Source organism: Idiotropiscis lumnitzeri, chromosome 1 (genome assembly GCF_059441095.1).
Source record: "Idiotropiscis lumnitzeri isolate Australia: NSW breed Sydney's pygmy pipehorse chromosome 1, RoL_Ilum_1.0, whole genome shotgun sequence".
Classification (NCBI taxonomy): domain Eukaryota; kingdom Metazoa; phylum Chordata; class Actinopteri; order Syngnathiformes; family Syngnathidae; genus Idiotropiscis; species Idiotropiscis lumnitzeri.
Window position 1 is genome coordinate 33,494,017 of NC_142391.1, and position 26,920 is coordinate 33,520,936.

General features: G+C 42.3%; 1 protein-coding gene across 2 annotated transcripts in view; it reads left to right on the top strand.

Annotated features, from left to right (window-relative positions):
- Positions 1 to 26,920, top strand: part of LOC148344301 (proprotein convertase subtilisin/kexin type 5-like) — an 89,349-nt gene that overhangs the window by 37,661 nt on the left and 24,768 nt on the right. For both annotated transcript variants that reach the window (XM_088296208.1, XM_088296198.1), the window contains exons 10-19: positions 1,720 to 1,823; positions 3,432 to 3,564; positions 8,937 to 9,125; positions 9,833 to 9,969; positions 10,860 to 10,997; positions 11,116 to 11,218; positions 17,334 to 17,527; positions 20,281 to 20,365; positions 26,245 to 26,348; positions 26,435 to 26,573. In XM_088296208.1, the coding sequence (XP_088152334.1) occupies positions 1,720 to 1,823; positions 3,432 to 3,564; positions 8,937 to 9,125; positions 9,833 to 9,969; positions 10,860 to 10,997; positions 11,116 to 11,218; positions 17,334 to 17,527; positions 20,281 to 20,365; positions 26,245 to 26,348; positions 26,435 to 26,573 (1,326 nt within the window). The remainder of the gene's footprint in view (positions 1 to 1,719; positions 1,824 to 3,431; positions 3,565 to 8,936; positions 9,126 to 9,832; positions 9,970 to 10,859; positions 10,998 to 11,115; positions 11,219 to 17,333; positions 17,528 to 20,280; positions 20,366 to 26,244; positions 26,349 to 26,434; positions 26,574 to 26,920) is intronic.

Consider the following 26,920-nt stretch of genomic DNA (forward strand, 5'->3'; position numbering starts at 1 on the left):
GCTGCAGCTGCCGCTAACAGTAGTTTTGCTTCGTTAATTAGTATTGGGTTGTTTATGAGAGGAAGGCTGTTGTGACCTAGATAACGATGCCATTCCACTCTTAATTAATGACCATAAAACATTTATGGGGCCACGTTTGCCAGCTACTCCACCCCCACGAACCATTAATATTGATCTGCGCTGAAATTCATTTGGCCTTCATATTTATTTAGTTATTAATTTAATTATTTGTTTGTTGGTTTGTTTGTTTGTGTTTTGTTATTTTGCTACTTTGAATATTTGAGGAAAATATATCCAGCAATATTTTAAACCGTTGCATGACGAAGCATATACTGTAAATCTAATTACTAGTGTATCAAATCAAATTTCTTGAGTTTGGTTCTCAGTATGATCCAAAAATAAACATATATACTCCGATGCATCCCATTAAAGAGGGAGTCAACAGTCATTTTCTTCACAATATGCTCTCCGCACACTTCCTAGTCTAAACAGAGTTGTCTGATTATTTATTTATTATTATTTATAGATAGCATTTGCTCAAGGTAATGGCCAATCACGTCTCAGCTTGGGAATGTCACATAACCAAACACAAAACAGGTGAGCCTTGATTAGTTTTTACCTGAGCCATGTAGTTTTGCCAAAAGTCTTGGAGATGATCACCGGTTGTCATGTGACTGACAGCATTTGCAATGTTTTGCACCATCACGGCTTTTATTTTGGAAGGTTTCTTCTTCCTTTTATTTCAATTAACTTGATAGCACTCTTGATAGCTTTTTGTGAGCAAAATACTGGCTTGAAATTTACATTCTGATCCTTTTTTTTTCACACCACCCTTTGTAAATTGTCTACTTTGTAATCCTGTGCCAGTGCTGTATTATGAGGCCCAGTGTCCTCAGGTGTCAGCCCTTTTGTCTTGACTGTCACGCAATAACGCTTTATCCTCGTGACGCACAATGGTTGGCTGACAATTGCATTCAGGGCAAGTGAAGCCAGCACTCTTGGATGGCGTGGAAGCATCTGGCTGACATACGGACATGGAAGGGAATCCCAGGAAACACAGTGACCCACTTGCCGGTTCTCCCCCCACTATTTAATGTAGCGTTGGGGACATGAAAGGAGTTGTGACACATGGTTGCCTGTCCTGTAATGGATCTCACGTGAGAACAGAGAGGCCAGCGGATGGGTGGGGGTGGCGCAGATGAATGAGCCTCAACAAGCTCCAGCTAAGTCTTCCTGTAATTTCCACCTCCATTTTGCGGTTGCATCATTTTCATTTCATTTGCTTTTCTCCCTCTTATCGACCATCTTTCACTCCAGTACTTTGTGAGGCTTGTTTTTCTGGCACCTGTAAAGTTGAATTCATGCTGACCTTTTAAAAGAGACAACATTCTGGAAGAAAACCTGCTTAACATTTTGATATCAACCCCCAATAGAGGTATCATTTAGTTTCTATTACCATATTTCTTTAAATAGCAGACATTCACCTTATCCTGTGGAGCTGCATGACATCTTTGAAACTGAATCCATTCTGGTGTTTAAAGAGAAACTGCAGCACCAAATTTATGACCAGTCTCAGATGAATTACCAAGTTTGACACAAATCGGTGTAGCAACTTAAACAACGATGTCAAACAAGACATGCGGTCACGCCACAATGTTGTGTTCGCCCATCTTATGTTTACATATGAGCTCATGTGTCTGTGTGTTTACCTCTTTCTAGTCCTCTTCTAACTTGGAGAGATGTTCAGCACATCATTGTGAAGACCTCCCGAGCCGGACACCTCAGCGCTCCCGACTGGAAGACCAATGCTGCTGGTTATAACGGTATGTATTATACACTGCAGTGGCCACTTATTAGACCAAGGCGAATATGACCGGCTTCATCAATTAGAAGTAATTCCAGGGTCGATTCCCGTTGGACGCTTTTCCCCTGGTAAAAACAGGTACCAGGAGGTACCTGCTTAGCCAGGGTTCATTATTATTCCCCACAGTCTCCACTTTGCTGCACTGGACCATAGACTTCATTTACATGCAGTCAATATTACATCAATCTGTTCACATGGTTTGAGAGGACTGATTTAACCTCCTCATTTAAATAATCCGATTGCAACGGCAATGCACAGACGTCATGACGCAACTTTACGTCATCTCTGCTTGTGCTTCCGCTTCCTTCCTTCATAGTCATCGTCTCATCTCTGAATAAAATTGGTCTCCATAGAGTGCAAAACTAATGCCATGACTCCATTTATTTTTGATGTGTTTCCAATGGCCCAAGGTTTTTATAAAAGTAACCTTTAGTAACGAGCAGATGCCAGAAGGATGATGAAAAAAACAGCCTGTCCCTTAATGCTCGATCCGATTTTCCATTTGAGGTTACAATTAATATAAGAATTCAAAAATATGTTTTGTCTTTCAGCTTGGCTAACGGCCAAATATTGAAAAGTTTAGCTTACCCTGCTGCTGTTGACGCAGCATTATTATTAGGTAATACTAGTTGGACTAACGAGGACACCTCTCTGTGCCAACCTTGGCATTCAGGGTCGTGCCCCGCACCTCTACCAACGTACCAAAGTAGTCGCACACTCTTGTAATAACTCTCTCTGCTGTCTCTTATCCATCCCTTCTTTATGCTTTAAATCAAGGTATGTGAAAATGATCATTTGAAAAGAAATGAAACACTGCCAGATAAACACCAGATCGCATGGTGTTTACGTACAGTACGTTGTGTGAGAGACACCAGGGTCAGTCTGCGTGGGCCAAGTGACTGGGAGTAATATGGAAGGAATTTATATTTGAGTCAATACGTGTGTGAAGTGTTTTTCACGTTGCTGCTTCTCATATCCTCTGTATGATCAGAACTTCTGTCTTGTATGGACATTTCTTTGCTGTCTGACCACATGCCATTTGACATCGCTTCAAAAGCTTTGACAGATTATTTCAAATTTTCACATTTGGAAAATGCACCGGAAGTGCACATGTGCTTCCACTGACTAACGACACAGGCTAAACTTAGGTACTCACCGACACACAGAGGTCATGCCTCAGTCAAGATGAATCACTTCAGCATACTTACTTGACACCAAACTACTACTCTGTTGTTAGACCGGGCTTGGCGGCATCTTATGCCATATTAAGGCTTTTTAGAAAGACCACACGTTTCCAGCAAATGGCTGAGGATAGGTTCCACAGGAAAAGTAAGTTTATTTGTGAAAAATGAACTGCATGCAAGCGGGGGATTACCACTACTGGTTGCACCTAATTGCATAGTTTCATACTTGATGGGTGGGTGGTCCCACCAGCGACAAAATTAGTTAAATAAAAAAAACATGAAAAAGTGCATTTTCCATTACAGGTCTGTTTTAAATGTGACTTTAATGACACACAATTTTGTGTGTGCGTGTGTCTGTGCTTGTTTGTGTATCTCGACTACAGTTAGCCACCTGTACGGCTTTGGCCTAATGGATGCAGAGGCCATGGTGAAGGAGGCGGAGCGATGGAAGCAGCTACCCTCGCAGCATGTTCCGCCTCAACACGTCTGTGTGGAGAGCGCCGACCGACAAATCAGGTATGTGGACAAAGATGGCCAAAAGGGAGCCATTTTGGAGGAATGGGTTAGTTGTTCTTTAAATTTTTTGGATGCACTTATTCCATGTGAAAGGTATGCTTCAAAAAGCGCGGTTAAGAGAGGAAGTATGCAGTGTAGTAAAGTTGTATCTTGGCTTAGGAGCGCCCCAACTTGCAATTGTTTCAAGTTACAAGCTTTGACAACACAAAGAAAAATTCCTTGCGTGTTCTCCATATTCGGCCAATAAATCGGATTCTGATTGCTGCTAAAAAAAAAACAACAACAAAAAAAACCCTCTGAAATGTTATGTTTTAGAGAACATGTGAAAGATTATGTGTCATGAAGAATTATGTTGGAGTCAAATTATGTCAAAATGAAATACTAATATATAAACCAATCTTCTAAATGATTGCTACATTGGATTCCTTGTTGTTCCTTGTGAAGATTGAGTCATTGCTGCGCTGTAAGGGTTCAAATGGAGGTGGCCACGCCCCTTTTTGCAGAATATTAAAATCTGGTGGACCGTCGCCCCCGAATCCAGGCTCCTATTGACCTAAGATTTGAGATTTATTGTCGTGTCATCGCGATAAAAAAATACAGCAAGTTTTATTAAACTCCAAATTCGCTTGGTTCAGCCCATTGGGCAATTTGTCATGGAGTGACTATTGTATTGTATTACTCTTCCTGTTCTTTGTATTTTGAGTATTGGAATTTCGTGCGCCTCTGTGTCATACAAAAAAAAATCCCCAAAAACTTACATGTTAAATGTTGCTGCCACTGTAATTTGAGCTCCTTTATTGATGGCTGAATACATATTTTCTCTCCGAGCCCCCCCCTCTCTTGCACTCTCTCTCTCTCTCTCTCTCTCTCTATCTATCTCTCTCTCTCTTTCTCTTTCTTTTCTTTATGCTCCACCCGCCATGTGTTTGAGAATGTGGTTGTGCAAGCTTGTACACCCCCACACGCGCGCGCACACGCACACGCACGCGCACACACACACAGTGCAAGCCAGGGCTTCAAAGCTTGTTATCCTTGATGCAGCTGAAAGCCTGAGCACTGTTCGGTGCAAGGCTCAACTCGAGCCAAGCGCTAGATTGTGAGGGGCTTGCTGGGCAGTGCCCCCCTCCTACTTCCCCTCCCCGTCCACCTACTCCTCCTTCTCCTCCTCCTCATCATCAACATCATCATCATCTTCACCATCCTGTCTGTTCTGCTCCATTGCACTAATCAGCCCATATCAGGATTATGTAGTTGTACACCGGCGCCTGGTGTTGGTGTGATATGATTGTGTTTGACTCTACTGTTGAATGGCAGAGTTTCGTGGGTTACCACTCTAGTTGTTGAAAGCAGGAGTTCTTAAACAAGGGGTAACATTTTTTTAAGGTCCTCATTATATTATATGCCATATAACCTAAATCAACTGAACTACCCCATGTAACCCTAAATAAAATGGGAATAAAAAAAACCCAGCATTATTCAGTGTGTAAACATTTTGAAAAAGTTTTTAGAATAAAGTTGTATTTTTAAAAACAAAATTTGCAGGTTTTACAAGAACAAAGATAGATTTCGTCTCCATAAACATAGCATTTTGCCATATTGTCATAATATTATACTTAATATTATACATAATATTATACAAAGTTTAACAAGGGAAGAAGGTATTATTTTAAGTTTCATTTTAAGTGAATTTCAAAGATAGGACCTTATGCTAGTAGTGTTACACCTTTTATTCTGGAAAAGATGCCTTTATTCTCTTAAAAAATGTGGACAATTTTCTTTTAATAAAACAATGTTGTGTAATTCCTGTACTAAAATGCATTTTGGGTAACGCTTTATTTGAATTTAAAATTCAAGATGTCTTTGTCAACTTAAACAATCAACTTTGTATCAAATGTGACATAATTTACTGAATGACACTCAATGACATCTGTCATAGGATTCATTCAAATATATATATATATATAGTTATAGTTATAATAATAAGTTTTAAATTGGGCACAAATGCACTAATATTTGTGATTAGGAAAAAATTATATGAATTGACAAATAATATTAGAAAATAAAAACAATAAGACAGAAATATTATACAAAAATACAAAATAGATATATTGTGAATTTTTGAGAATCACACAACCATGTACTTTAAGAACCCCCAAAAGCACACTTCAACGAACATACACCTTTTTCTGAAGGCTTGCGTATCAGTAAATATGTACACATTGACAAATTTTCTTTGTTTTGCTTGAACATATATATTACAGTCCCAATTTTTTGCCATTCTTGAGAAATTACAGTACTGAGAAATGATTGGCAAAAATTCACAAATATGCGGCGTCATTTTTAATAACAAATAGACTCTGACATGTGGTCACTACACAGTGTTGTCTGCGACTCATGTGGTCTGTCCAATCTGTTTGGTTTCTTGCTGTTTCTCCATACAGGTTTACTTTTGAAAACTCCACTTGTATTTGACATGAATTGTCATAACAATAACATGTTTAATTTTATTTCAAAAATATGTAGAGTATGCGCGGATGTGTGTTGTCAGCGCTGTGTTCCCACATTCACTTTGGCTGGCCTCTCGGGCTGCATTCGCTAACGTCTGTTTGTAGTCGTACCAGCAAGATGGGCTGAGATATTGCGCGTGTGTTCGTGTTTGTGTGCACGCGCTCACTCACGAGTTTGTCCAGTCGGGCTGCCAGTAATCAGCTGTGCGTCCGCTGGGGGTTCTGTTGTCTGTGTTCTGTCATGGCCTCGCCAGCCAGCATAAGACTCCCCCGGCCAGCCGCCGCTTACGCAACCTTCATTGTTTTCCACATGCTTTTTTTTCTTTTTTTTTTTTTTGCATTGACATGTTTTTTATTGTTTTGGTTTGATTTTTTTTGGGGGGGGGGTTAAATCCGCTCTCGTCTTGGTTCTTTAATTACTTCTATTAATGTGTGTTTATCCAAATCCTTTAGAAGCAGTCCAGCCTGCTGTCACTGTTAACTGTAAAAGCAATCCTTTAAAAAAATGTTAGCGTCAGGCCTTGCAATTGGTACCTGGGCCTTCAGTAGGAATTTAGCTGACTTAATCCTCTGTTCAACACCACCACTATCTCATTACATTTATAGAAAGTATCAATACTATATGAAAAAAAAACAGCAAACAGTATCCAACTGTGCGACCCATATCATCTAAGGCAGTTCAGAACCAATATTTATCTAATTGCATGACAAAAACAATAGTCACCACAAATGCTAATTATGAAATGTGTTGATGTGTGCAGGTCGTTACAAGTATTTTTTTGCGAGTCCTAATTAGCTGTAACAAGGACAGAAAAATGCTGATCTCATCAAGGGTCAGTGCTTTGACCCCGTGAGGCCGAATGGTGTAATTTTTCAGAGAAGGGGCGGGATCCCGCCCCCCCAAAAAAGCTGCAGCCAGAGTACTTCCTGGTTATTGTAGCCCCATAGCTTGGGAGTTTGACGTTTGAAAACACGATCTGATCGTCAAGACTACAACCCCCACTGTGATTTAAATGCATCAACATCTGCCACAACAGGAAAAAAAAGTTCAACAACACATTAAAAATCTGATTGGACCAACTAGTGCGACCAAATTTAAAGCATGTATACTCGAAAAATTGTTGAAGCTAGATTGTGAAGCATTCTAGTTTTCATCCTGGTATATGTGGAGCAAATTTGGATTTACTCATTGGACGACACAAACGGCAGACATTTTGACATTTTACACAATTTAGCCCCCCCCAAATAGTTTCACTTAGCAACAAGAAATGTGGCTGGCATGTCTATTATGAGTAAAACCCCAAAGGCTCAAGAACCCGTACCCCAAAAAATACTCATTCTGGCATTTTATGATTATTTTGCGGGATTCAGACTTGTCCAAAAGATTGTGTTCATTTACTGCAACAAACAAATGATACTAGTTGTAATTATTCACCAAATAACATAAAGTCTGGGGTATCCATGTGAACCAAGCTTGTCCTTTTGCGAAAGCAGTATTGAAGGAAGCAGGAAATCACATTGGAAATCACGTCTTGCAGGCCAGTTTGGAGGCTGAGATTCCGGCACACGAGGACTACTAGTACACATGTTTAAGTCATTAAGCGCAACAATCATATGAACATCTGGTATTGTAACACGATACGTATGTGACAAGCAAAACATAGCAGGTTCGCCCTTTTTTCAGGCTCTTCCGATGCAGAAGAAACACTTGTACTCAGCTAAATTCGCAGCTTGGAATCGCCCTGAGCAGTTTTCCCCTCAATGGTTAACATCTGCATTGGCTCGAGGTCTTCAAAAAGAGCTGGTGCTTTCATGGAGTCGGGGGAAAAGCGGCTGCAATAAAGCACATAACAGCATAAGTTCAGATCTTTTCCAGCCGTCCTGACACACACCAAGCGTTTTCCAGCAAGTGTAACTCAGCGTCTTTTCTCTGCAGATATGTTAAATTGGCTCAGCTGTTACTCCAACGCCGACAAGATGGTCTTGATTATAACAGCCTTCCATGAGCGCGTGGATGCTCGCCAAACAGACGCTGGCTTCATGGCTTCTTCTCTAACTGCTTCTCCTATGACGCTTGTGAATTTCTTTGACTGCCCAACGCCACACATTGCAATTATGACGCGCTCTTGTTTCCAAAACGCACTCAAAACAACTGATGGGTGTTTGTTGCGTGAGCGTGACACATGACCAGTCACTAAAGTCATGTTGCACTAACAAGCTCATACTAAAACCATAGGAAACAAACATCTCTAAAAATACAAGAATGAGGCAAAAATGTGAACATAATTCGTCAAATATTTGATGCAAAAAGCCGATATTAGGAAAATCTAGAAATATTAGAACAAAAATTCCAATATTTGTAGAACACTCATATTTATATATATATATATATATATATATGTATATGTATATGTATGTATATATATATGTATATGTATATGTATGTATATATATATGTATATATATATGTATGTATATATATGTATAAAAAGAATCCTTCATCCCATGAGATCCCCCTGGACTACGAGTTTATCATAAGTGCTCCAATGCTGCTTATATAATGTTGACGGTGCAATATGATCATCGCTTTATTTTATTTATACTTATTTTCGTATTCACCTAGTCATTCTAACGATTAGTCATTTCTTCCAGTCAGCTAAGATATTGAATTTAAGTTTTGTTTGTGTATTGACCGTGTGTTTATTGACTGACAATAAAGCAAGTCCAGGTCTGCATACTACACTTTATGTCAAGGCCCCACTTAAAATGAGTCTAGTGAGGTGCATTTCTAGTCTTCTCACTCTGTACTGCATTTATTTTCTTTGCATATCAGTGCAATCTAATGACGCTTGATGATGCCTCCAGGACAATCCGCCCGGAGCATGTGGTGCGTTCTGTGTACAAGGCGACGGGCTGCACCGACAACCCCAACCATCACGTGATATATCTGGAGCACGTGGTGGTGCGCATCACCATCACACATCCACGCCGGGGAGACCTGTCAATCAACCTGACCTCACCGTCGGGGACCAAATCTCAGCTGCTGGCCAACAGGTAGAGAAGGATGTGCTGTGGAAGATTATCAATTCATGAGAAATATTTGTCCATTCCATTCATTATGCAAGCCGCTTTTCCTCACGAGGGTCACAGGCATGCAGGAGCCTATCCCAGCCATCTTTGGGAAGTTGGCGGGGTATACTCTAAACTGGTTGTCCGCTAATCGCCGGGAATTAGAATTTGAAATATTAATGTATTTTTTAAACTTTGATTAAATTACAGATAACAAGAAATTACATCCCAATTAAATCTCTTAATTTTTTTGTCTTTCTAAATGAAAAATAATTAATTTAATTATGAAATTAATTTAAAAAAAATTATTAGATGAATAAATATGATTGCAATGAAACACCATATTTTTTTCCAAATAGAAATAAAAAAATAAATAAATTAGTCCAATCAAATTCAATACATTCTTGTTAATTCTTGAAGGAAATCATTGATTGATATGACAGAAAGTTCGACCAGCTCCCCACTCTTTTTGCATTATGTTCGCTTGAAGACAAAAGGTGGCATTATAACCCCTAACCAAGGTAATAATAAATGCAGTTTGTCATAAAAAGCTCAAACACAACGTGACGAAAGTGGCTGTGTTCATGAGAAATAGCAATTGTGTTGGAAGAGATTTGCTGGGAAAGAGTGCTTGAGCCCTTACCTCATCAATTTTTACTGCCTTTGTGTGTTTATGTGTTCTCGTCATGCAGGTTGTTTGATCACTCCATGGAGGGGTTTAAGAACTGGGAGTTCATGACCACCCACTGCTGGGGAGAGAAGGCAGCGGGTGACTGGGTGCTGGAGATTTATGATTCCCCCTCTCAGCTGCGCAGCCAAAAAGTGCCTGGTATGGAAACATTGCTATAGAAGAATCAAGTGAATATTTTACTTTATAATATTAACGTGTGCATGTTCATGTGAGGCTCTTATTTTCAAGAAAAAAACTATTGCCATTGTAATACCTTTTTTTTTTTTTTACTGTCACTGTCATATGTCATGATAATGATAATAATGCTCAACATGTGTTTATTGTGTTTTATGTAACCATGGTTGTAATTTTACAATTGCCAGTGGATAAAATAGCCTGAGTGAATGTACAAATTAACACACAAGTGAACACATGCACGCATGCAAACACAATAAACACTTCTCTTGTAGCATAAACGCAATATCAATATTGCGTTGTAAAATGACATGCTAATGAATTGCAAGCGCTAATACGATGCATTAATGTCGATAGTGTATCATACGAGATAATAATACATAACCATATTGATACTGTATTGTAAGGTATTGTGTTACAATACAGTATATCATGATAACTTAACCATATTGCATTTTTAAAGCTCTCTCTCTCTCTCTCTCTCTCTCTCTCTCTCTCTCTCTCTCTCTCTCTCTCTCTCTCTCTCTCTCTCTCTCTCTCTATATATATATATATATATATATATATATATATATATATATATATATATATATATATATATATATATATATATATATATATATTGTGGCCCCCTTCATCATTTAAACTAAAAGATATGATAAGATGGAAGTGATTGCTGTTTATCACGATATTTATAGTTTGTTTTAAAGCGATAATGATACAACACTGTTTTGATACTGGACTGAAAGCATACGATAAATTGCTACTGCTCGCGAATTTGAAGAGCAAACAATCTGATACATGACAAACGCATCCTGGCATTGAACAATAAAATGGTGCTGCTGTATTTTCAGGAAAGCTAAAGGAGTGGTCACTTGTGCTGTACGGGACCTCGGTGCACCCGTACTCATCCCTACGCAGTATGTCTGTTGAGACTAGATCCACCGACGCTGTGGCGCCTACCGATGAAGAGTTCACAGAGGAGTACAACGGTAAGTAAACTTGGAATATTTGTCACATTGCATTAAGTTGTAATTGGTGAGGATAAGCAAATTGGATAATGGAGGGATGGATGGATGGTTGCGTGTGATTGTGTATGTATCTCGGCAGGCCCTTGTGATTCCGAATGCAATGAGCATGGTTGTGAAGGGCCCGGCCCACATCACTGCATCAACTGCCTGCACTACTTCCTCAAGTTCAAGAACAACACCAGGTCTGAATACTCACTCTCGTCAATATTACAGGAAATGTAGTGTCACATGACTGAGAATGCCCGATAATGGGGAAAAATAACTACAAATGAGAAAATAAGTTGGTGTTATACCCTTGGTTGTGGCCAAGGGCAGCAACGTTTGCTGATGCACTATTGGCTTTTTATTGCAGGAAACAAAAGTTAAGCAAACAAAGGAATGTAAAGACTGTTGTCAAAGGGACAAACACCTAATACAATAGAACTCTCAGAACTCTCGCAAGGAGCAGCTATAGGCCACAACTCAGACAGACCGGCCAACTCGATCCCAGCTTCTAGTGTCGCGCACTAGGCTATTCCTACAGTATATACAGTATAACCTCTGTATTTCTTTATATTTTCTTTTGATACTGTGCTATTTTTCTTGGAACAAAATAATTGTGATGGCTGGAACAGATATATGGCATTTCAATGAATTTATCGGCGAAAATTGATTTGATATCTTTGTAAATTGAGGTGTGACCTAGGTCACAGAACAAATTAAAATCATGGTACCACTATAAAAGTCACAGAGGTCCACGACTAAAATTCCTTCCAATTAAAAGGTCTGAACCAAAGTCCGACTTCCCTTAATGTCTAGCCCATGTTCACATTTTTATATCGTTTCAATATTTAGTCATTTAACAGAGCGCACTAATATACTAAATATTTAGCAATGTTTCCATTAAACACCTTTGCCAGTCAAACAAATATAAGGCCTTTATTTCACACTCAAGAAAATGTGGCTCCACGAATTTAAGGGTGCCACTTCCAGTAAAACAGTAAAATATCTCCTGCGGAAATATATCAAGTGCTCAGGATTGAGTTAACATTCCGTGAAAGTATGAGCTAATTGCCATTGTGTCAGCTGAGCTCTGCTCTCATAAAAGGCAGAAGACCTGGAATGGGGGCTCATGGTGTGTCGCCCCGTCATCAGCCTGCTCTGGAAGGGCGCTGCCCTTTTGCATCACCGCAGGGAGCGCTTGATGAGCACTGATTAGTGGAAGTGTGTGCGCCTGTGTGTGTGAGTAAGTGAGTGAGCGAGCGCGTGGGCTTATATGCAAGTTTTTTTTTCCCTCTCCTGAATGAAAAATTCATCAATATGAGCAATGATCATTCTAGTTCACCGGTGGTTCAATGTGGAAATGGAAATGGATGTGAATTTTAGGGGAAAAACTACTATTTTAATAAAATATAAATATAATAATTTTTTTAATTATACTATTCATTGTGTAGTTTATAGACCAGTTACCTGATAAAACAAAACATATTAAATGTATATTGACAGCTGAAGCTGTTGTGAAATGCACTATACAAATACAGTGGAACCTCGGTTCTCGACCATAATCCGTTCCAGAACCCTGTTCGAAAAGCGAATTGTTCGAACACCGAAACCATTCCTTTGCTGCTTGCACTGACTTTCTTTGGAGGCATGATTAGGGGCTAAAACACTTCGTACACCTGTATAAAACGCAAAAGCAAAACGCAGCACGTCCGCACGCAACAACGGTTGGTCACAAAGAGAGCAAGAGAGCGATCTACACCCGTACGCCGCTCAGCATCCCACCCTCGCGTACGCACTCACGCGTCGTACCGGCGTTCGAACTCCGATGTTTGTTCGAACTGCGAAGCAAGAATTTCTCTATTTTTTTGTTCGGACTCCGATTTGTTCGAACTCAGAGTCGTTCGAGAACCGAGGTTCCACTGTACCGTATAGTATTGTATTGTGATGTGTTTTCAAGTCACGGAGATTAGTTTTGCTGCATTCACAAGATTAGTATGGTCAAAAATGCCAATTTTGAGATTTTTGGGGAAAAAAAGCTTGAAGTCTATATTATCATTTCCCAACCGCCCAAAGGTTAAAATTGTAGTTGAGTGATTATTAAGGCCTCGACACAGCAATCTGCTGTCGGCCTACGTAAAGTTGGTACACGCCGTCTTGATTCAACATGTAGAATCGGGTTAGGATGTCGTTTTAAATGAGCACTGTGCTGCTAGCGAATCAGTGTACTGGACAAGAGCAGGAAGTAACCAAAACAGAAAAACGGTGATAATTAAACCTATTTCTCAAGAATTAAATTAATTTGGCTCATTTTCACATCTCCTCTATAATAATAATAATCTCATAATGGCTGGATGGACAGAAGCGTACAAAGACGAAATAATCACTCTTTTTCACGAAAGACAGCCGTTATTCAATATCAACATGAAAGGCTTCACATTAACTCTCGCCGCCAATAGCATGGAGGCGTACTACTCCTCATGCATGCACAGAAGGCGCAGTGTTCTGAAATGACCTCTTACTTGTCTAGACGTACTACCAATGCCTCGTGCGCTTGTGCACGCATGCACACAAAGGCGATAGTGATTCCGCGGGAAGTTTGGAACTTGCTTATATCCATGCATAAACATAGTTTATAAATTTAAAAGTCTGAAGGTCCTACCTGCTTGCATCTACGTGTAAGTATTTTGTTAGGGGATTGGATGTATGTAAACAAAACAATCGGAAAGCGCATTGTAGTACTTTAGCTGTCAAATTAGCCTCCTGTAGGACGATTTGCACGAGTAGGACATTTTGGCAAAACACCGGATTACTTGGCATTTCTATCTGCGTTTACGTGTGTCCTTCCATCATTTTGTTATCATTTTGTCAATGATATTGACGTGTCGATTTCTAGGCCAGCGGGACATTTGGCCACGACGTCCGATGTCGGATTTGTGTGTATAGGCCTTTAGACAAACTGCATGAAAAACTAAGCAAACACGTGCTTCTTATAGCCGACAGAGTATGCTAGCGCGTCTCAATAAGATGTTTTATAATAACCTGTATTTCCTCGCCTCTATCGTCACACCATTAATCATTTTTATAAATGGCAGTAGCGACCAATAACAGTAGAAATATACCATAATGAGACCGTAGCACGAATCTGTATTTGAATTTGTAATCTGGGATTACAAATCCTGGGAAACCGCTATGTGCGAGACAGCAGTGTGATCGTCATCCCGGAATCCTGGCTGCACGCCAACGTCCCCGACGCTAGCATCCAGCTGGCTGGGCGCTCGCTACATTGCGCGGATCGGACGAGGGACACCGGTAAGATAAGGGGCGGAGGGCTCTGTGTTTACGTGCATGAGAACTGGTGCGGCGATAGCACGATCGTTGAGAAGCACTCTTCCCCCGACATCGAGTTCATGTCCGTGAAATGCCGGCCTTATTTTCTCCCGAGGGAGCTAACGGTAGTGATCGTCACAGCTGTTTACATCCCTCCCGACGCTAGCACTAGCACGGCGCTCTCGCTACTCGCGTGCATCATCAATAAACATCAGCGGGCCCACCCTGATGGCGTTCACAAAGTAGCGGGGGACTTTAATAAGGCCAATTTAAAGACTGTACTCCCAGAGTTCCACCAGCATGTCAAGTGCCCAACGAGGAGAGACAACACTCTCGACCATGTGTACTCAAACATCAAGCACGCATACAGGGCCCTCCCACTCGCCCCCCTCGGCCAGTCAGACCACCTGTCCTTGCAGCTCGCACCTGCGTACACCCCTCTCAGGCGCAGATTCAGGCCCACCACAAAGACTGTGAAAACCTGGCGTGATGATGCCATGAGTGAATTACAGGACTGCTTTCAAGACACCAACTGGGACCTCTTTGATCATCAGGACCTTGATGTCTACACGCATTGTGTACTGGACTACATCAAGTTCTGCATGGAAACTGTGTCCCTAAACAGGACCATACGGACCTTCCCAAATGCGAAGCCCTGGATGTCCAGCCAGGTCCGCTCTCTCCTCAAGGCCCGTGACGCTGCCTTCAGGTCAGGCGACAAAGCCCAGTACAGGGTGGCTCGTGCTGACCTGAGCAAAGGCATCAAGCTAGCCAAGGCAAACTACAAGAGGAGGCTGGAGGCCCACCTTGCCAGCAACAGACTACGGGAGGTGAGGCAGGGTCTACGGAGCATCACCAACTTCCGAGGCAGCAGCACGACCTCTGTAGACCCGAGTGCATCGCTGGCAGAGGAGCTTAACTGCTTCTTCGCTCGCTTTGACTCGCCCCAACCGTCACACCCCCGCACTTCATGCCTCAACTCCCCCCCACTCACCGTAGAGGAACATGATGTGAGGCGCGCGCTCCTGGCTATTAACCCCTGGAAAGCTACTGGACCTGACGGAATACCAGGCAAGGTCCTCAGAGCATGTGCCCACCAACTGTCACATGTTTTCTGCAGGGTCTTCAACCGCTCCCTGGCTCAAGCAGCCATCCCCTCCTGCTTGATAACTTCCACCATTATTCCTGTCCCCAAAAAGTCACCCGCCGTCCTCCTGAATGACTACCGTCCTGTTGCTCTCACGCCAGTCATCATGAAGTGCTTCGAGAGGCTGGTTCTCCAGCACATCAGGGACTGCCTTCCCCCCACTCTGGACCCCTACCAGTTTACATACCGGGCTAACAGATCCACTGAGGACGCCATCGACACTGCTCTGCATGTTGTGCTGGGCCACCTGGAACAACAGCAGAGCTATGCAAGGATGCTCTTTGTGGACTACAGCTCGGCATTCAACACAATCATCCCGGACATCCTCGTCGCCAAACTGGACATTCTCGGCCTCCCTGCCCTCACACGCATCTGGATTAAGGACTTTCTGACCAACAGACCCCAGACTGTGTTACTCGGCCCCTACATGTCCTCCACCTGTACGCTGAGCACCGGTTCCCCCCAAGGATGCGTGCTGAGCCCTCTCCTATACGCCCTCTACACCTACAACTGCAGCCCGGCCCACGGTAACAACACCATCGTCAAGTTTGCTAACGACACGACAGTGGTCGGTCGGATCTCGGAAGGTGACGAGACAGCCTACAGAGAGGCGGTCCAGAGACTGACGGCTTGGTGCGAGGACAACAGACTGCAACTCAACATTGCAAAAACAAAGGAGATCGTCATCTACTTCAAGAGGAACAAGACGGTGCCGCCCCCCCCTCTGCATCGAAGGCGTGTGTGTGGAGAGGGTCCACACGTTCAAGTTCCTGGGAGTACAGATCTCCGATGACCTTTCTTGGACACACAACACCACAGCAGTGGTAAAGAAGGTCCACCAGCGTCTGCACTTCCTGAGAGTCCTCAGGAAATTCAACCTGGACAGGAAGCTGCTGCTGGCCTTCTACCACTCGTCCATCGAGAGCCTGCTGACGTACTGTGTCTCCGCCTGGTACAGCGGCTGCACTGAGGCGGACAGAGTGAGGCTCCAGAGGACAGTCAAAACAGCGCAAAGGATTATTGGCTGCCCTCTCCGCTCACTGTCGGACATCTACACCGCCCGGTGCCTCAGAAGGGCTCTCAATAGTGTCAAAGACAATACCCACCCAAACTCACACCTGCTCGACCTGATGCTCTCTGGCAGGCGCTACAGGTGCATCAAATCAAGGACCAATAGACTGAGAAACAGTTTCTTTCCAAGAGCCATCTCCATTCTAAACTCTCACACACACACACGACCACCCCTACCTTACAGAACAGCAACGTGATGTGTTTTCATATATCCTATTCAGTATTATTTTCCATTGCACTAACTATTCTCTTATTTATCTAATTTATATATTTATCTGAATTATTGTTGTATTGCACTGGAGAGGGGAGCTCTCTTATCTCATTGCACACTTGAGTACAATGACAATAAAGGGATTTCTGATTCTGATTCTGATTTCTGAAATCGACCAACAGACAGACACATTCCGTATGTGTTTCTCTGCAGCGATCACTAAAAATAACCGTCGAAGGCTGCTGTGTGATCTTGATGATGTCCTGAACAGAGAAGGGATATTAAGTGGTGACTGAGTTTTATCAAGCAGATGTTCCACCTATTCACCATATAGCAGTCCTTCTCAAATAGTGGGGATGCCCTCCTTCGATGCCAGGGGGATGCGTGTGACCTGAAGAGCATAATTTATTTATTCATTTTTTTGCTGTCCGAGAAGAAAATATTTCAGAAGCCGAATAGCCACTGTGCGCTCAAGCACACAAACACACACAATCTCGCATGAGATAGCTACTATTTCTAGTATGAAAAAGCCTTTTTTAATGTGACTTTTTGTTCGCAGAATGTGCGTGTCCGAATGCCCAAGCGGCTTCTTTCGCGACGATAGGAAGCGCTGCAAGAAGTGCTCGTCTTTGTGTGAAACCTGCATGGGCAGCCGCAGTGACCAGTGCACCACCTGCAGGCCCGGATTCCACCTCAATGAGGGGTCACACACCTGTGTGGCGACCTGCGGCGACGCCTTCTACCTCGATCACGGTAAGTGTGTGCCAAAAGCCACGGACAAAGCAAAACACGCATGCACAATTAAAACAGATCACGTCATAAGTCACGACATGTTATACGATGCCTGTTCCACTTTTAACTTTAATCAGCTTTATGACATTTGTGTACATCCCAGAGTGTATTGCAAGGGATAATGATCTTTGTATGACAATGATATTAGTACGTTATTGTAAACCACTGGTCCCCAACCTTTTTTCCACTCCGGACCGGTGCATACAAGTCCAATCAGTTTTGCGTACCAGAAACCGCGGGGCCGGGGGGTGAGCGAGGGTGGTTATGTTGGTTATGACAAAAATGCTACAACTACAAACGGAAATCCTCTGTGTATTTTTATGTACCTTAATATGGTCTCTCGTGTTACGTAACAGACACCACAGAACAACTATAACATGCATGAATAAACAATATTTTGCCGATATTACAATAAGCATGAAGCCACATTTTTATTTAACTATACTAGCAGCGCTCTACTGAAATTTGCCGACACCACAGAACAAGCGTATGAACATATAACTCAACATAATGTTTCATAAACAACCACTCATGTGTCAAGAGTCCATCATAGAAGGATGTAACAGAGAGAAACCGGTCACTTATCAAAAATATTTTTCAGGCTTAAATAATAAATAAACCAGAAGTAAGATTTGTTTTTTTCCTTTCATTTGTGCGGCCCACTGCGGCCTAGTCCAAAGTGACCCGCGGACCAGTACCACTGTTGTAAACGATAACCATACAGTTTCATAAGGGGTAACGATGCCATACATCGCAATGTAACACGTAGCTGGTGTGTAGTTTGACATCCGAACAAGACACATTCCATTACATTCCTTTGCTTTATATTTATATGGGAAAACATGGAATGAACCAAATCTGCAGAGACTCTGATTGGTTTTCTCGTGTTTGTTGACAGATTTCTAATAAATTGGGTTCATATTTTAAGGTGAGCATGTCTTTCGAAGGTGTCGTGTGTATACTGGCTGGCTTTTCCTGCATTGTGCCAAAACGAGATGGACTCGCTGCGATAAAAGTGGCGCAGCGAGACCGAAAAGGATCATGTAATAATTCGCTCGATTTATTGGTCTGCTGCCGATCCAACATTTTGGCAGCAGATGTGCCGCCTTCGCATCCAAGTTCAATCATAACATTTCCTCAGGCCAAAGATGTTGTAGATACTTTTCCCTCTTTTTTTCCCTTTGCCGTGTTGCGGTAAATGACTTTATTTGCTCTGTCAGGCTGACAGCAACCTGAAAGAAATCCTCCTGGCCCATATTGTTGGACAGGGCTTTGTTCGACGAAGGCTCTTCAAACACATGTGGTTCAAGAAAGAAAAAGCATAGAATTTACATGGAAATAGTGACCCTTGAATGTCTCACATTTTTTGTTCCTGGTCGTGGCTGTCAGGTGAATTCCAGAGGTAAAGTCAGGTCAGGTATTACCCCCTAGAATGGAAAAAGGAGCTTCAAACCAAAATGGCCATCTCCTCATGCATTTCACAGATTTGTTAACTTGTCCTTCATCCTGTCTTGAAGAACAAGCTTGATGCTAATGCTTTCTTGGTGCTTCCGCTTCATGCACACTGGACAACTTCTTCTGTCATGTCATGTCATTATCCACACCACTTATCCTGTACAGGGTCGCGGGCGGGTGCTGGCTACAGGCGAAAGTCATACACACCTTTTCTGTTCGTGTTTATTTTTTGTGTAGCTAAATAACCGTTGTGTTAGCATACCTTACACCCATTTTTGGAGCTATTATTTTGTAAAATAAATTACCTGCAAAAAATTGGACTTCTACCCTAGCGCATTATGCATTTTTGAGCTGGTTCGATTTATACTTGTAGTCCGGCAAATACGGTAACTACACTGACTGATTACAAGACTGAAGACATCTGTGATGCTAATAAGAGAAAACAGCTTGGTTGAACATGTTCCTATGGACACGTTATTTTCAATCTTTTCTGAATTAATTTTTTGGAAATGATTGTTTTTGTAATTATTATTATTATTTTCATTCACCAACAAATGTGTGTACATGGCACTCTCTCTGCCGACGTCAACAGCGGACAGTACAAGTTGTCCTCCAAGTGGTACCTTAAAATTACTCCGATGTTTCAAACTGTGTCACCTGCACAAAAAACTTGACTTAATTTTCCAAATGTAACATTATTCGTGAGAGGGGTAGTATGGGCTGTAGAATAGCTAATAGGTTTTAGTCATCACTTATTTTATTTCATGAATTTATTTGTTATGGGTGGTTTCCGAGGCATTGGAAGTGCTGTTTCCATTGTTTTTAGAAAATTCTACCAAGATGGTGCCAAATTATTTTCTAACTTGAAAACTTTGGTTGAACTTTTAGGGCAGTTTAATATTCTTGCCCTGTTGTTGAGTTAGCGGAGCAGCGCTAATGTTTTATGAATGTGTCTTGGAGGAAAGTGAGCATGATCCATGTGTAGTATGACAAACTGTCTTCGCGCCTTATTATTCTTTCCTCTGCTGCGGTCCCGTCCTCCCAATGCTGCGGTCATCGTCTTCGTTCCCCAGCTGTTGCGCCTCTTCAATTTTCCACTCGCCCCCAAATCCCGACTCTTCCTGCTGTTTTGCTCATTTGCTTCTTCCCTCACTCCCCGCGTACAATATTATTTGTTTGTGTGTGTGTGCTTGTGCATGTGTTGGCATGCGTGTGTGTCTATGTGTATGTGTGTGACATTCTTGTCTGGTGTCTTGCAGATTCCAATATTTGCAGGAGATGTCCTGAGAACTGCAAGAAGTGCACCACCTCCAATTTCTGCACAGAATGTAAACAGGGAACCAGGTGAGCTTCACTAACTATATAATAATCAACTGCATATTCACAGGTCTCCATTCGCAAATTCTCCTTTTCCCCGAAACACTCAATTATTTACACCCTAAGAGGCCCCTCGATGCCACCGAAGCTCTGTCTAAACAGGAAAAACTCAAGGAATTATGCCAAGGTGTTACATTTTGACTGAGAGGCAAACTAAGTATGGCAGTTGGTGGAACCAAGTTTAGCCAGGGTTGTTAGTGGAAGTTAAGTTGCTGAGTAATTTCACCCTATGTACATGCAGATCTCTGGTACAATTTTTAATTAGCAAATCAAAAATTATCGGGCATTTCAAGGCTCGGTCCCTAGCCGATGAGAATACTGTACGGGCATTGTTGACTGCAAATCATGGAAAATTCACCTTTTCATGATTTCTATAAAATTAGTTGGCTCCTGACCAGGCGTGCCCGTCGTTCACCATCGACCAGTAGCTTGTGAAGGGGGTGTCGGTCAATCGCAGGGCTTTAAATCAATCACTGCCTGCCCTCCCAGTTTTATGCTATTTTAAGCCACCTGTTCACGGCAGTGAATGTGTAAAAAGGAAAAAAAAAAGTAGGCTCCCTCACTCTTATCATCTGTTGTCAAATTTGTCACTTGATTGACATACAGGGCAGCCCGTCATACACCTGTTGCATGCCTCTCTACACATACGCATACAAGGGTGCTAACTGGAAAAATGAGCAGTTTCCATATTGTTCTATTTACCCTATAGTTAATAATAAAGCATAAAAATGATTAGGGGACCAAGTAAGCCAAGTATTTCCATGCAGAGTGGGAGGAGGATTTTTGTTTTGCGTCAGGCTCCGTGGCGGAGCATCTCGGACTTACTGTAAAGCGGACAGGCCAGGGGGAAGCTGGCAATGCGCTTGGGCTCGCGTATGCGGTTTCCCGGGCTGTGGAATATGATGGGCAGGACAGAGGAGCTGTCCACCCAAACACCGGCCGGTGCTTCCATTGGCTCAGGTCGCTAGTGGGATGTCCGGTTGACCTTTGCGTCACACCAGATCATCTGCCCGGTGCGCTTGTGGGCCTGCTCAAGAAGGCAATGTGAAGCAGCATTTTGGTTCATTGATAAAAACTTTAATTCCAAGTCTAAAAAGTCTGGGAACACCTGGTCTAAACTGTCTGCAAAATTACACATTGTATTTCTTCCTTATTCACTTTATTTACAGCTCAACACATAAATACACAATAATATAGTTATTATATATAATAATAATATAATTACACAACTTTCCCTCTATTTTCTCTTATCGACACCACTGATACATATACTGTTTTTATATTGTGCCCCAGTCTTCAAATTGAGACACCTCAGCCAGATAAATCACGGCATTCAGAACAATCTGACAATCTCGTGTTCTTGCAACCCCCAATTCCAGTAAAGCTGGGACATTGTATAGAATGTAAAAAAACAAAAAGAATTCAATTATTTGCAAATCCTTTACAACTTACCAATTCAATTGGTTGAAATGAAACTTTGTTTTTGACAGCTTTGCAGGTGACAAAAAGAGAGAAAGCTGACAACAGACATGTTGATTTACTTCAAATCCTATTTACATTAAATGTTTTAACAAGAGGAAGCCTTTAATTTCACGTTATTTGTAAAGGAAAACAAATAATCCCATTATTACTGTGGAAGTTAATTCAAGTTAATGCTCGGGAAAACTGTTTATATTCATTATTATTCATTTTAATTCCTTGTCTCTCAGCCTTGTGTTATTAAGACACCGGGGAGCTGTTTTAAATAGGGAAAAGACATTGTCAGCAGCAGCTGGGCCATCTTTATTGAGTGGACTCTCTTTCACCCTATGACCCAGCAAGTATTAAAAGCCGCATAAACCCCGGACCCACACACCAAGATGAGCCATTTTGCGTTTTGCTCGGTTCTTTTGAAGATGCTCTCATCTCTTAAGCCGTTTAAGTTATCCACATGGACTAAGGAGCCGTCATTTCCTCAATCCACATGCATTTACACACACGCCCCCCCCCCACACACACACACCCTCTGCCGGAAAGTAGCGGCAAAAAGGGTGAAGAGGGGTCCAGACAATTTCTTGGAATTCACGGCTAATGCAGAGCAGCTGTTTTTCAGCTCAGCACGGCGCTGAAGGATGTCCACACTGCAATCGCTCACCAGGCGTCGTTTTCTGGACTTGTCACCAAAAAGCAGACCCATATGGTGATACATTCGGAGCATTTTTAATATGGATAAAAAGAACATTAGGTAGGTAGTTAAATGTCGTGGAACGCAAGAGCTGATTGGCCAGTACTTTAAACACTCCTGCTTGTCTCTTTGCTACAATGCGAATGTTCGTGGGTCAGTCTGACCTGCTGCTCGTCAATAAAAAGAGTGATTACACGGCACCACCTTTATTAGTACATTATGACTTTCGGTTGGGCCAGAATTCATGAGTCATATTTCAGAGTAATGTATCCCATAATCTTGTCTCTAGAATAAAACTAACACTACACATGCTGCAGTGTTACCGTACCCGGGATGCTGCAGTATTCTTTTCCAAAAGGGTCCACTTTGCTGCAAATTAAATCATTGTAAATACGCCACTAATAGCGTCAAATAGCGGGACAAACCAAATGTGGGTGGACTTAGGACCACTTCAACCTCTGAAAACATCCGAAAACGATTAGCCTTTCCATGGCCGACATAAAAGTAAATGAGGAAATGAGCAACGTAAGTGCAGTTGCTGACTTGTCTTTTCTGTTTTCTTTAATAAGTCACCAAGTTACGCCAAGAGGCTTTTTGTAAGGTTAATTGTTTGTAGGTCGTTATATATTACAATTTCATCCACAACCATTAGCTTGACACACTTTTTCTGCGAGCGGTGGCGGACTCGAACATACTCAACGGCACAGAGCCGCATTCATGGACGGTTAAGAAGCTGATTTCGCTTTGCTTAGCCTCGTCTGTTTAGCCGCCAAAACTAATTGCTGCCTTGATGAGTGCTGTTACTTTTAACATCACCGCAGTGGCAGCTACTGTTGGCTACTGTTCCATGCCTGCCCCCTGGCTGCCTCCTGAGATTTAAAAAAACATTCATTCATTCTCTTCCGCTTATCTGAGGTCGGGTCGTGGCTGCAGCAGCTTAAGCAGGGCAGCCCAGACTTCTCTCTCTGCTTCCTCATGGGAAGGCATGTCGGGCGAGCTGTGGCTCAGGGTGTCCTAGTGCCAAGTGCACATATGGACACTCTTATGTTTGAACATGGTGTTTGTCATTGACAATCCGTAACGAGCACAGAAGTCCGGTAATAGAACACCACGTGGCTTGTGACCAGGAGGGTCGTTCTTTCCAATCATGCCCTTCCCGGTCTCACTGTCATTGCCCATGCGAGTAGTGAAGTCACCCAGCAAAACGATGGCGGACTCCAAAAAGAGTGGATACTGTGACTCTTGTTTGGTGGATGAGCACAAACAACAGTCAGGACCCGTTTCTCCCCCCGAAGGCGAAGGGAAGCTACCCTTTCGTCAACTGCAGCGAACACCAATGTACATGTGCTAAATTGGGGGGCAATAAGTATGCCCACACCAGCTTTGCGTCTCTCACCGTGGGCAACTCCCGACTGGAAAACAGTCCAACCCCTCTCAAGAGGACTGGTGCCAGAGCTCAAGCTGTGTGTAGAGGCGAGTCCGACTATATCTAGTCGGAACTTCTCTGCCTCACTCACCAGCTCAGACTCGTTCCCAGCCAGAGAGTTGACATTTCATGTCCCTGTAGAGCCAGGTTCTGTAACTGGGGGGTGGACCGCCAAGGTCCCCGCCTTTGGCCGTCGCCCAGCTCTATGTGCAACCGACCCCTTTGGCCCCTCCCACAGGTGGTGTGCTCATTGGAACAAAACTTAAGCGTAGCTAAATGATCGTAAACTATAACCAGTCGCCACTGGGCTTGTGAATGCATTCATGCTCTTGTCCGCTTCATCCTGTGTAACTGAAGAAGCGACTGCCATGTGTTTTTTATTTTGTGGCGGGTATTTTGTGGTTTTTGCTCACATGACTTCACGATTGCTCCAAAATATTGTGCAGAACGTGTAATATTTAATAAATGGACAATAGTGGTAATGTGCATTTGAATTTTTATTGTGATTGGTCGCCGTTTCAGACAACAGAACTGACAAAGCAAGCAATATTGCAATGCTTGCTCCCTTTATTTAATTAGCAAGCCGAGCTCCAAAAGGGTGCATGCCAATTTGTTGTAAATCTCATCCCCAAAAATCCCTTAAAACCTTTAGGGGGTTGAATTTTAGTACCGATGCACTTTTTACACACATACCTATAAGTGCCGTTGCTAAGCCAAATCAAGATATATTGATGTGTGTATCGATTGTCTTCTTTTACATTCCTGTCATTTCTCCAGTGTCAGAGACTTTTTTTAAATCATACATAGGGTTTGGGAACAAACAAAGGATTACATAGTAGAGATGTTTATCTGGTACCAAGGGGTTGTCATCCGTCTATTATCCGAACCAAACCCTCACGAGATTCATGGGCGTGCCGAAGCCTATTCCAGCCGTGTATGGGCAGCAGGCGGGCACACCCTGAACTGGTTGTCGGCCAATCACACATAGACAACCATTCACACTCACAATCACACCTAGAGAGAATTTAGAGCCTTAACCTACTGAGCATGTTTTTGGAATGTGGTATAAAACCCACTCAGGCACGGGGAGAAGATACAAACTCCACACAGCAAGTCCGGAGCCCACGCTTGAACCCTTGACCTCGGTCCCATATACTTTAATCCCTCTAGAATATTTGATTTATTCCCCCATGGACCAAAGGACTAATTAGTATAGTATAGATCCCGACTCGGAATAATCGGGTCCGAAACAGGTTGGGATCTTGAATATTAAATAGAGTTGAATAATTTACAACTTAAAATCTTTCTGGGTACAGGGAAAAATGGTCTTCTCTGGGTCATTTGACTCTGTTAACTGTTACATGAAGGGAATGTGGCTGACGAACAAGGAAGCGTCTGTCATTTTTTTGTAGAAAAGTTGGCTTCCCCAGACGCAAAAATTTATTTTTCAAAGCAAATCTTTTTTTTTTTTTTTTTACATTGTCATTTTACGTCGCGCACCCCTCCGGCCTCCTTAGAAACACTCAGTAACATCCTGTAGCATATGCTGAAGTGTTTGTTCTTTATTTTTGTGAGATCATGTCATAATTCTGCCTCGGCGGACTCATTTCAACATCGGTAGTAAAAGAGACTCCCTTAAGTGTGGCACAGGGTTATAATAAATTTGGATTTTTCACAGTAGTTAGCTTTTATTTACCTAGTTTTGGGCTTTGTTTTTTTTATATTTAGTTCATTTGAATTTGTTTTATTTTTCGGGTTATTTGATTTTAATAGGTCAACGATGGTGTGGTGGTACAGTCGCCTGACTTGTGTGCAGGCACACGAAAATTGTAGGTTCACCAAGTTATCTTTAAAAAATAAAAACACTTTTGTTTTATTTTATTTTGTAGTCTAACATAAGATTTGCTTTAACGTTTACATACCTTGTTTCTGTGCCTTATTTCCTCCGGACAGTCCACTATTGTACTCCACATTCTTCTCTTTGACACCTCTCGAATAACTCTAAACATGTTATAACGTTAACTTACCCTGGTTGATGCAGGATTACACTCCACAGGTTACATAAACTTTGCGCCAGGCTCTGTCCTGGAACTTTTCTCGTACATTTCCACTACAGGTTACATTATTTAGTATGCTACTTAAAATGCATTTCATCCAAAGACCTCCACCCTTATAGATGTTCCCCATCTGCGGTTGAGTAAATAGCCCAGAGACACACAAAATATGAACGAGCGTCTCCTTCTGTTTTGTGTCCAGTTTACAAGGCAACAAATGTCAGATGACGTGTGATGCGGGTTCATACTACAACGGCCACAGGAGAACGTGTGAGCCCTGCCATCGTGCTTGCGCCACTTGCGCGGGTAAGGCATCAAGAACACAAAGTTGTTTAAAAAAAAAAAACTTCCCAAAGATGTTTTTTACTTATTTTTTATTTATTATTTTGCAGGCACGGGTATTGAGGCTTGCACCAAGTGTGCGGACAGCTACCTGCTGGAGGACTGGCGCTGTGTGTCCACGTGCAGCAATGGCTACTACCTGTCCGAGCAGACGGCCGACGGAGGCCAGGTGCAGAGGTCCTGTAAAAAGTGAGTTGGACTTGAAGTCTTTTATAGCAGAGTCTCCACTTTGCTGCAATTGCTCTTAGTCCCATCCAGAATACCATTAAAAACACATTCTATAATGTTAGTTTTCCCTGAATGCTGCAGTGTTACCCTCCACGGTGTCCACTTTACATCAGTGGACCATAGTCTCATTTCGAATCAAATTAAATTAAACATGCATGCTGCACCATTATCGTCTCTTGTTGTGCTTTCTTAGCTCTGGCTGCTGCAGACTCCACGATCTCCACTTGACTGCAGTGACCCTTAGTCCCCTCTCCAATAAAACTAAACACACCTGTTTTAGCATAAATTGTAAATGTTGCTGTGCAGTA